The 12,302-nt window shown below is 43.4% G+C and overlaps 1 protein-coding gene across 2 annotated transcripts in view; it reads left to right on the forward strand.

The window, feature by feature from the left end:
* The window catches only part of RTN1 (reticulon 1), a 219,963-nt gene that overhangs the window by 93,822 nt on the left and 113,839 nt on the right, over positions 1 to 12,302 (forward strand). The window contains exon 2 of one of the 2 annotated variants that reach the window (XM_037006878.2): positions 9,655 to 10,410. The exons of the other annotated variant lie outside the window; for it this stretch is intronic. Coding sequence (XP_036862773.2) covers positions 9,655 to 10,410 — 756 coding nt within the window. The remainder of the gene's footprint in view (positions 1 to 9,654; positions 10,411 to 12,302) is intronic. 2 annotated transcript variants of the gene reach the window in all.

Here is a 12,302-nt window from a genome sequence, read left to right on the forward strand (position 1 = left end):
CAGTAAATCTTTGGATTAATACATGATTAATGGTAAAGCTTATTTGAAAAGCTCTTGAATGTGATTCAGTCAGGAAGTAATATGGAGATAACCATTCATTCAGTAATTACTGAGCATGTGTGATGTGCAATCCCACAGTGCTAGGGACTCAGGGATATGCAGAAGCATAAGATGTGGTTCCACACAAGTATACAGGAGAAGCTAACTGACAAAAAGGCAGTGAAGCCAATGAGCCCCAAACACATGGTCACAGCCCTTGGAGTGGATGTGAGGAACAAAGCATCGAGGAGTGGGGAGGGAGGGAGACTTCCTAGAGGAGGTGAGACATCCCCAGAGACCTTAAATTGAGGGAAAGGCTTGGGCAAAGGCACGGAAGTTGGAAATCTCATGTTTGTGGCCTTGATAAGGTGTGTTTCTTGAGCAGGCTCAGAAATAAAACCATAAGGCAGGCTGGGACCTCACTGAAGAGGATCTTGAATTCTAAGCCAAAGGATGGGTGAAGATAGGCATCAAAGGCTTCAGAGTAGAGAAGTGACATGGTGAAAATGGTGTTTTAGGGAGATGAATATGTCAGCCGTGTGCAGAGTGCACATACAAGAGGTGAGAGGGGCATTTAGGAAACTATCACAATCATTCAAGTAGACAGTAATGAGGTGTAGCTGGGAAGGTAGCCACAGGATGAGAAATAAGGGATAACCGTCATGTTAAAAAAATTGTGGGGATTAACTAGATGATTATGTGTGGAGGGGAGGGAGCAAAGAACCATTAAACAGAAATGTACAAACAGAAATTTATGGTATACATTTTTTTTGATGCTACTATCAGTGTATAAATAGCATTGAGGAAATGTGGCCAAGAACAGTTATTTTCCTCTTTGGGAATCAGGGAGCAAAATTCTATCAGCAAATAGAATGCGATAGTTCTTGTTTCTGTTCCAAAGGTAATTCTTTGCATGGTAAAGGTAACTTAGAACTTTCTCTGTATTGAAAACATGAAGAGTAGAATGCATGGAAATTAAGTGGGTGAATTAGATAGTGGTGATAGCTGAATATACAAAAACTGCTGAATTGTACACTTTAAGAGTGAATTTTATGGTTGAATTATAGATCAATAAAGCTGTTGTTAAAAAAAGCAATAGGAGGTCTCTGTAAGGTTTTAAGGATCTTCTCTTAAGGTCCAGGTAAATTATAAATGAATATTTACTCTCCCTTTCTCCAAAAAGATTGTCTCCCAAAGAAGGCAAAAATGTTCTCACCCTTCCAAGCTCACCAGAACGTCCGCTCCACTTCCATGTCAGTGCCCAGCAGTTCTGTGCTTTCTTAGGCACTGCTGAGAAGTGTCAAGGAACCTTGGTCAGTGGTTGGTCCGCCAGGCCAGGATTTTTCCTCTAACTGAATCTTCTGCTAAAGTGAAAACTCCACAGGCAGTGCAAGTTCTGGCTCTTCATAAGAGGGGGGAGTACGGGAGACACAAGAACTTGCTGAATCATTTTTTGTCAAACATTAATTTTGCAATCCCAACAGCTAAATCTATTATTCAGGCAGGCAAGCTTTAAATAAGGCAGCAAGAGGGGAAAGAAAGAGTCGTGACTCATATTCTTAACCCCCAAAGGTTGTCATCAGCTTTGGCTTAGAGTCTTTGCTAGAGGGTACAGGCTCATGTTTTTTCCTTTTTACCTATTAACTAATAACATAGATAAAAATCTTAAAAAATGGGTGTACATGGATTTCTCAGCACCCACTTTTCATGTAAATCACGGACCACTTTATTTCAGAGGGAGGATGTTTTCTAGGTGAATAAAAGCTTCTGAAACCTCCCCAGTATATCCATCCCTCATAAATGGTCTGTTGTGTCAAATGTGTCATGGCCTCCTTACTCTGAGCCTGCTGATTTCTTAGCACTCAGAAAAGATAAGTGGGAGTTTCAGGGAAAAACCTCCCAGCATAAACTCTGTGCAGGCTGCCGTCCGTCACATGGGCAGAACAGGGCAGACGATTCTGGGGAAAGTGAATATGTACATTCACTTTGGGTCACTGATTCTGGCCTTTTAATTCTTGAATTTTAATGTGTATTCCTCTCCTGACTCCCACTGTCATTCCAGTTTTTAAATTATGCTCCCCTTTTAAAAATACATCTCTCTATTTAAGGGGACTAATGTCTCAGTACCTCTCAGAAGCAGTTTTATTCAAACAAAAATTGGTGTTCTTTTATTTAGTTTTTCATCTAGGGAAAAGGATATGCTAGATGTTCTCTAATAGAGTCTGTCTACCTCTGTGCTCAGAGAACCTTGTGGTATAATCAGTCTTTCTTCTTGGCATTCTCTGTTTCCATTCCAAAGCAGTAAGAGGGGCTTTATTGAATTGTAGAAGTATCTAAAGCCATAGACCCCCATGTCTGCCCCGAGGAGTCAGAATGAGCTCTGTCTGGAAGGGAGAAAGCTCATTCATGGACGTTGAACCACTCCTGTTCCTTTTCTATCTATTCTCTTTATAAGTTTCAACTATTAATGTTTAAGTCAGTCATCACCATGTTCATGACATGCATCAGTAAAAAATGCTTAACAAACAACCGTCTGCTTATGGAGCTCTGCACACAGCAGTGCCTTACCCTCTGGGGACATTAGTTTCTAAGTAGACCCCAGAAAGCAACATGATTATGGATTGACAATATTTAACTCCTTTTGGCCCAAATGACCCAGATCGTATGTCAGTAGAGGTCAAGTACCAAACTAATGGACAGGTTATAGCATGTTGGAATGGCTAAGGTCTCCCTGGAAAGTAGAGGTAATAATAACACCCACAGCTCCTGTGCATGAGTGTGTATGATGTGCCAGGGCACAGAGCTAAATGCATTATTTCACTGAATTCTCATAGCAGCCCAATAAGATAGGAACTATTCTTGCCCCCATTTTCAAAATGAATAAACTGAGGCTCAGAGAGGCTAACTTGCCCACGGTATCACAACTGACAGCAGTAAGAGCCAGAATACAAACTGAAGCTGTAGGCTTGCCATCGAATGAGCTCAGTTCTCTCAGGATGAGTCACAGAGTTCTTAACTCAAGAATTAGGATTTGGGGATTGAAATTTCCTTGGGAAAAGTAAAACCATCTTCAGTAAGTTATCTTTGTTGTCTCACTTCTTTGTATTGCCAGAAAATTAAAAATATTAAATAAATAAAACACCCATCATTTATGAATTTGTCTAGTAAAGGTAGCTGAATTTGTTGTGCCCTTCCATCCAGCTGCCTCCTGAGATCATTTGTGGGTCCACATGCTGACTCCTGAGTACATCTGCCTGCATAGGGATCAGACTTGCAGATGGCCGAGGAAACAGCCAGAGAGAATGAAGAAGTCAAATACTCCAAGGAATCCTTGGTTATATAAAGAAAGTAGAAATTTCTAGTTCAGACAAGAAGAGCATTTTCATTTAGTGGATTTGTATATAACAATGTAACAATATTCTACCTGGGGCAACTGACTTGTATTCTCTGCCTCAGTTCCCACATCTGCCAGCTCTGCAGGAAGTGCTGACAACAATTAATTGGATTTCCTGAACCTTGGGGCTCATTTCTGCTTCTCAGTTCCAACAATCCCACAGGAGTCTGCTCTTGCATAATCTACTGTACAGAAGAACTTCCTGTTTTTAACAGTTCTATCTGATAGGCACCATGTAATGTATACACATTTTTCAAATTCAGTGTTAAAAACTTGAGAATCTTCAGAGTATTTAGCTCAATTTAAGAGAATGGGACATAACCACATTCAAAGTATTTAGATTATTTGTTGCATTTATGAGGGTCCTGATATGGTTCCATATAAATGTGATTTACACAAATGACTTTGTTCTTCCTCTGGTTAGTGGCAAAGGGGTCCTGGTTCCAATTTCCTGCTGGGTGCTCTGAGCAGGACAGAGCTGGTAGGATAAGAATTTTAGGGGTGGGAGTTCTTCTTAATTGTTGATTCTATTTATAGTCTCTCAAATAATATAGACATACTCTAGATTCTGTTCCCTCAGTTATTACCATACATCTGGGAAGCCCATATTTTCTGCAGTATCACCTCAGGGAAAATCACATGGATTCTGTTTCACAGGTGAGTAAGGAGTAGAGGAAGCTGGGTTTGACTACAGTGGCAGCTGGCAGCAGAAAACATTACGGACAGTGCAAGGGGCTTCATCACGGTCTCATCCAACTTTCCTGGCCACACAGATGCTGGACTCCCTCTATCTGAGGGCCTAGGGGCATCAGATCACTCTTGTTCCTGAGATGTACTCCATCCCATCATTGAATAACTCGAATTCTAGACTGTCCTTTCACATGATAGGTTACAAACATCCTCTTTGTAACTTGCATCAGTTAGTCCTAGTTTGTTTTCATAGCTGCATAGAATAAGTCCACTCATTCATTGATTGTTCATTCATTTGTTCATTTATTCATTTTTTATTGGGTGCCTAATATGTGTATAGTGTGCAAGACATGAGCTGACAGGTTAGTAGGAGGTAACATGGGCATACAGAAGTCATATGTCATACATGCCACGTGGGCAGAATAAATTAATGACAGCAGGAAAGAAGAACAACAGGAAGGGGTCAGGCCCTAGCAGGTATGGTCAGCAAATCCATCATGGAGGAGGTAGCATTTAAAGTTGCTTTTTTTAATGGCTTGAGGTGAGAAGGACAGATTCGGATAGGGAGATTGGAGAGATAAGGTGTTGGAGAGGTGATGGGTAATTTATATTAACCAGAACTCACAGTTTGAATTGGAGAGCAGAAGACAGGTCTAGAAAAGCTGGTGGAGTGAGTGTGAGATTGTGAGGGCCTTTGCATGCCTGAGTGAAGGGTAGGTGAGAGGGGCACTGCAGACAGAGCTATGAGACCAGGTGGCATTCACATCATCTCAAATGCTAGGCTGCAGAACTTCAGGGTTATCCGGTGAGGTAGGGCAGATCCCTGGGGCCAATTGCTGAGCACTTGGCAGTTATATTTAGTATGATAACTGGTGGAAGAAGATGGGGCTGGAGGGCTATGCAACATCCTTGGAATAGGTGGTAAGGGGCAGAAGCACTCTGGTGGCCCCTGCAATGGAAGCTCAAGTAAGTGTTGAATGGTAATCACTGTGACTCAGCCCTGGAGACCACGCACTGTGCCTTCTCCAGGAGAGCATCCCCTCCCCTACTCCTCACACCTCCTGATGATCTATATCCACGGGCAGGTAGTGAAATATCTCAGGACTGGTTTCCCTGCTTCCAGTGAGGTCTATGTGCAGGCTGAGCCCATGTAAGGAAAGAAACTTTGAAATTCTTCAGGGTAAGTGTACTTGTGCAGACCTGGATTTAAATGTAATAGCTTTTCCTTTGGTGGTCTATGTAAGCTTAAGTAATGGGGCCCTTCATTACTATTACTCTTTTGTTATTGAGCTTTTTTTCCTTTTTGTCAAACTTGAAAAGGAATTACATATGCAAAGGAAGTACAACCAGAAGCTTTGCTGAAATGTACATATTTGAACTGGTCTGTTAAAATTAGGCCACTTGCTAAATGAAGGAAGTAATATTAGCAATGTGGGGGAATCTTCCAGCCTGTTTTCTCACAAAATCCTGTTATTTCTGCCTTATTCTAAATTTAATAGTGGCCTTCCCTTATTTTGCAAATATTTATTGAGTGCTCACTGTGTGCCAGGCCCTGTTGTAAGTGTTGGGCTACATTAGTGAACAAAATTGTCAGATTCCTGCCATCATGGCAGCAATGGGAGATAACCAATAAATGGGTAATTAATAAGTTAATTACATGGTATATTAGAAGGAAACAAGTGTGGATAAAGAGAAGGTTCCTATGTCTGGGACTCTCATCTGTCCCTGGTCAGCTAGCTCACTGCACATGTGTGGTCAATTATGTTGTTATTGACTCTATATAAAGAGCTCTGCCTAGTGCTCTGGGCAACATGGTGGCACAGCTACAAGGCTGCAGGAGAGCAGAGACTGGAGTGGTGACAGCACCCAGGACAGAGACTGAGATGGCTGTGTGGGCAGAGAGGCCCAGAGGCAGAGCCCGGCTTGCTGCATGCAGACTTGCTCTGAGTGGACAGGATTCTCATGATTGACCTGCCACCATGGGAATAAAATTGAGTATAACCCTTTAACCCCAAGAATGTTGCGTTGTCATTTTTTGGTCTCATTGAATCCACAGTGAACTTTCCTATGGCTGAAACCCATTGGCAAGATAATTGGCAACGTCGGCAGGATTCATTGTTGACCAAGGAAAAGAGCAGGCTGGGAGGAATGTTTCCATGGGCTGCACCTGTGGATGGGGAGACATTCGAGTATCCCCCAGTGGACATGCAGTCCGATGTAGCTTGCCTCCTAGAGGACTGGGCCTCACCCCAAGACTGGAAAGGGGTGGAGGCAACACCTGAGGCAGTAAAGTTGGCTCTCAGCAAAATAGGGAATTCCTTAGAGAAACAGTGCCCATGAGGCTGCAGGAATGGTGGGGAGTTTTCCTCTCACAATACTGAGAAAGGTCGTAAGGGAGAAAGATGCCCTCCTGCAGGAAGCACGAGAAGAGGCAGCATGAGAATGTGAGCTGCGAGGTGCCATTGAGGAGGTTAAAAAATTTGTTGGTGACTGAAATCACATCACTCTGAGGAGCTGTGGAAATGGTAAAGGGTGTCGTGGTAGCCTGAGAGGAAGCAGCATGAGAAGGAGCAGCAGCATGAGAGTGCAGGCTGCCTGGTGCTGTGGGCAGGTGAAGGATGTAGTGGAGCCGTCAGCCCCAGAAATGGAGGAGCAGAGGTTTAACTAACAGGTGGGAGTGGAGGCCCTGCTGGTACAGGAGGCATCAGTCCTTCCTTGGTTGAAACCCCACCTGGTTGAAAGCTGGTGGAAAGCCCAAGAGAAAATAAAGACTTGGGAACCGTAGGTTCCTCCAGGAGAGATGCAGCCCCCTCCCCAGGTCGTGGAGTCCTCTATGCTCTGTTCCTATCCTCAGGCTCAAGCAGTGAAAGCAAAAAGGAAATACTAATCCAAGGAAGAATTTAAAAGGCCCCGGGAAGGTCATGAGGACCCAGATGTGGGTTGATTTGATAAAGGCAGGAGAAGACAGAAAGAAATTGGATGGAAAGTCAAATACACTCTTACTGGAGCTATGGCAACAACTGAAACCAGAGCAGTGGTTCCAGCTACTGAGGATGAAGAAGTAGAAGCAAAGCAACAAGATCAGCCTGTGTGTCTGCAAGACTTTCTGCTGGAGAGGCTGGAGAAGGTGGATATTATAAGGCCCACCTATGGTCCTTTTGGTTAACTCAATTGAGTAGAACTGGTTTGAATACAGCCAGGATGACCACTTGGTGTCAATGGATCTCCTCAGGCCTGAGGGTTATTATACTTTGTTGTAATGTTTGTTATTTGTATATTGTATTATGTTATTATGGAATTTGGTTACAATATTCCAGCTTCCTTGCACAGGGACCATTGTAAAGGATTGAGGGCACATAGATTGAGAGGCAAGAATTCTGGAGGGTCGAGTGTGGATAAAGTGAAGGTTCTTAACGCCAGGATTCTCACCTGGCCCTGGTTGTCTTGCTCACTACACACGTGTTGGCAGTATGTTGCTATTGACTCTAAATAAAGAGCTCTGCCCAGTGCTCTGGGCGACATGGTGGCACAGCTACAAGGCTGCAGGAGAGCAGAGATGGAGTGGTGGCAGCACCCAGGACAGAGACTGAGATGGCTGTGTGGGCAGAGAGGCCCAGAGGCAGAGCCCGGCTTGCTGCATGCAGACTCGCTCTGAGTGGACAGGATTCTCGTGATTGACCTGCCACCATGGGAATAAAATTGAGTATAACCCTTTAACCCCAAGAATGTTCCATTGTCATTTTTTGGTCTCATTGAATCCATAGTGAACTTGCCTGTGGCTGAAACCCATTGGCAAGACAAGTGTTAGAGGAAGAAGAAAAAGTAGAGAAGGGTAGGTGGGAACCAGATTGCCAGGGAGTATGGAGAGCAAGGCAGTTTGCAGTTTGCGATAAAGTTGTCAGGGTCCTCTTCCTTAGGCAGGTGGCATTTGAGCAAAGACTTTGCAGTGAGGGGATAGGTATCTTGGGGAAGAGAGTTCCAAGAAAGGAAAACAGCTCATGCAAAGGTGCTAAGGCGGGAGAGTGCTAGAACGGCAAAGGGACTTTGTGCTTGTCTATTCCACTTAGTCCATCAGTGACTCATGCAACCCAGTAGAAAGCTAGGAAAAGGCTAAAGTTGTTTATTTGTAATAAACCCAATTCAAAGTTACCTTTAAAAAAACATCACAAACTGATATAAGGAGATACAAAGGGCATTAGGGGAGAATTCCGGACTTCTGGACCACTCGATGTTGAGTCCTAGCTTCACCACTTACTGCCTGTGAAATTAGGTGAATTATTTAACTCCTTTGTTCCTTGATTTCCTCTTCTTAAAATGAGACTAATAATTGTACTGGTCTTCTAGGATGACTTTGATAATTAAATGAGTCAATATTAATTAAAAGCTTGAAACATGATACATAGCAAGCACTCAAATATTAGCTATTGAAATTGTTATATCACTGCTACTACTTATATTACTTTTATGAGTTGGTGCCTAATCTGGAATATTCTTTGAGTGTGTCTTCAAAACTGAGTGTGTGTGTGTGAGAGAGAGAGAGAGAGATGTGTTGAGAGTAGTGTGGGGCTTCATTTATAAAATAGTTGTAAGAATTAAGTAAAATCCCACTGCTTTGCATATAATAAGGCCTCAATAAATATTAGTTTTCTTCTCTTCTGGCAGCATTTTTACACCTAAGAGAAATAATGAAGGGTTTCCCTCTTCTTCTTGCCATTAATGAATTTTTTTGGCTGGTTTATGAGTAGAATGAATGTCAGGTGAAAACATTCTATAAATTCAAACTTAGAAACTTGTTTTCCCCTTGGCACCACACTAAGAATTCCTTGTGGGTCATTTTGAATGTCATTGGAAGGCAAATCACGCCCAGTAGATGGGTGAGTGAGGGGGGAAACAGAACTGGAAAACTGAAGAAATAGGGAAGCGCTCCATCAAGGTGAAAACCACTTTCAGATGAGGCCATTAGAAAACTGAGAGTCCTTTTCTCTGAGGACCTTTAAAAAGAGAAGGGATGGCATCCATCCAGGTAGAGTAGGTGCCCCTGACTGAAAGGGATGACTTAGGGGGTCTCTTGAGGCCTCTCCTAGCAATCTGAGACTCCAGAACCAGCCCCTCTCCCCAGTCAGCTCTCTTGTGGTTGCATTTACACACCTGAATTAGCCTATATTTCTACATCTACTTAGAGTCACTAATACTTCAGATGCAAAGAGAGCTTCTGTTGAATAATATGAAGTAAGACAAGTCACTATATATTGAGGTAGTAGATGTTGAAAATCAACTTTTTAGTCCTCTGGGATCTCTCCTCAACTTTTCTGGCTGTGGTAGACTATGTGGACCTCTGCAGTCTGCCGCCAGGAAAACACAGTGCTGTGGGCTGTCAGGGGCATAAGGCAAGTGAACTTGAGTGTGCTCAAGGGAAACCTGAGGTCTTGAGGAGAAAGGATGCTGTGTCTGCACGGGGCGGGGTGGGGCAGGCAGGGGAGAGAACTGCAGCCGGGCACCCTCTCACTGTCTGATGCTGTTTTGATCTGTAGGTGCGGCTGAGGTCACCTTTTCAACAGCATCAAAAGATGGGGAAGGATCGTGTTACACGTCTCTTATTTCCGACACCTGTTACCCACCTAAGGAGGAGTCTACATATTTCACTGGAATTCTTCAGAAGGAAAATGGCCAGGCCACCACTTCTGAGAGCCCTGAGGAGTTGAGTACCCCTGGACCCTCCTTACCAGATGTGCCTGGGACAGAGCTTCATGGCTTATTCAGTTCTGATTCTGGAATTGAGATGACTCCTGCAGAGTCCACTGAAGTGAACAAGATCTTAGCAGACCCCCTGGACCAGATGAAAGCAGAAGCCTGTAAATACATTGACATAACTAGGCCAGAGGAGGTGAAATATCAGGAAAAACATCATCCCAAGTTGGAAGAGAAGGACTCGGACTTTAAGAATAAAGACTCTGAAATCTCAACAAAACCGAAAGAGGTCTGTGAACCAGAGAAACCAATTCCTGTGGAGGGAAAAATCCTCAAGGACCACTTATTTGAAGAGTCAACATTTGCACCTTACATAGATGATCTCTCTGAAGAACAGCACAGTGCTCCTCTGATCGCTGCCCCTGTCAAAATCACGCTGACTGAGGTCGAGCCTTCTGTTGAAACTGCTACCCAGGAAAAGACCCCTGAAAAGCAAGATGTCTGTCTGAAACCAAGTCCTGACACAGTCCCCACAGTCACTGTCTCAGAGCCTGAAGATGACAGCCCAGGGTCCATTACTCCCCCGTCTTCAGGAACAGGTGAGGGGACTGGTGCTCCCTGCCTTGGGGAACCCCAGCATATAGAAATCTGAATATCAAGGAATGAATATTTGCACTCAAAATACTTTGCTATAGGGTTCCCTTAAGTCTCAGTTTAATTGATTTAATTAACATACCTACTTATTCAGTCTTGTGCCCATTGTACAAAGGTTGAGATTTGGAATTTTCCTTTAAGTCCTATCAGATTTGCTTTGTAAAATATTACTTTCTTTACTTGAGGGAAGGGGTAAGGATGATGCACTGGCAACATTAAGATCCTCATGTGTCTACTGTTCAGAGCAGAGAGGGAAGTGCTCCCTGCTTCTGGGTCAGCTTTCCTCTCTGACCTCCAGGTCTCCCAGAGGCACTGGGGTGGGGGCAGGGGAACACCTTGGCTGTTCTCTCAGACCTACTGGGCTACCTTGGACAGGGCATTTAACACTTCTGGCCCCAACTCCAAGTCTGTACAATGAAGTTGAGGTGAGGGGGATTTCATGACCTTTGTTGGGGCATTGGGCAGCAAGAAGAAACCAAACAAATAGTCCTTCATCCCTACCTTCCCCCTTCAATCTCAGCACTGCCATTTTTATCCTTTTAGTTTGTTGAAGTATTGCATACAATCTAACTTTTTTAAAAATTGAATAATTAATTTGGTTAAATGAAAAAGTTTGGAATTTCCTAAACTGTGATCTTTTTCCACTTGAACATTCACCAACTCTGACCCAAGGCAGAGTCTTAACCAATGCTCGATACATCCTCTCAGACTAACGGGGTCCCCTATACCTGGGTGGAAGTCCCTCCTGTTCTGTTTCCCTAAAGATTGTAGCATCAATTCCTCTCCTTCCCAAACCTTACATCAGACTCATTCAACCATAAAGCTTCGAGGACTTCAAGATCCACTGCATACAGCTTCTGATTTTCCAGTTCAGTCATTCACTGAACAAATGCTTTCTACACACTTCGTTTTGGTCGGGCATGCTGCTAAGCACTGGCAGTGCTGGAGTTGAAGAAACAAAAACTAGCCCCTCCCTTCCAGTGGGACAGATGATCAGGGAAATAGCCCCTCACCACTGGGGTTTGTGTTCTGACAGAGGCACACAGAGTGTTGAGGAGAGGGGAGAAGGAAGGGAAGAGTGGCAGGAGCAGATTTGTGTTTTCACATGATTCCTCTTCGTGATGAGTGGAGAGTGATCCAGGAGCAAAGGGGAGGCCTGATGGAGCGCTGTTCACTGTTGGATGCTGGCATCTGTGAGTTGGTAAACTGACTCACATTCACCTTTCCTTTTATTCTTCTTAATTTATATGATCCTAATCATCACACAGGGTAAACACATCTCCCCAGGCAGGGCGGTTCTAAACTTCTTGGTGTCTATAATCTTTTTGATTATTTTCATTGACTTTCTAGCTTTGCTGTCTCAGTCATGATGGAATCTTAGCTAGAAGCCCATAAGTTTTTAAACAAGGGTAGGAAAATTGTCTCATTCCAAATTTTCCTCCTTGCACTTTCTTAAACTTTTAGTTGCCATTAAGAATGGGGTCAGTGCCTACAATTTCTGCTGAGAACCTTTTGACTCATAGTAAGGATGTCTTTAAGGTAATCCCTTCACTTGCCCAAATGAAACTCATCAGGCCCTTTCTCCCACACACCACAGATCTCTGATATCATGCATACTCTTAAGTGAATAAAGCAAGAACCTTTAAGCCTTTTTTTTCTGTATGGCCCAACCCAGTGGCTTTCAACTGGAGGTAGAGTTGCCAGATAAAATACTAAAATTTCATTGGACAGACTTATACTAAAAAAAAATTCATTGTTTAGCAGAGATTCAAATCTAACTGGATGTCCTGTATTTTTATTTGCTAAATCTGCCAGCCCTAATTGGAGGTGACTGGTA

Source organism: Manis javanica, chromosome 8 (assembly GCF_040802235.1).
Source record: "Manis javanica isolate MJ-LG chromosome 8, MJ_LKY, whole genome shotgun sequence".
Classification (NCBI taxonomy): domain Eukaryota; kingdom Metazoa; phylum Chordata; class Mammalia; order Pholidota; family Manidae; genus Manis; species Manis javanica.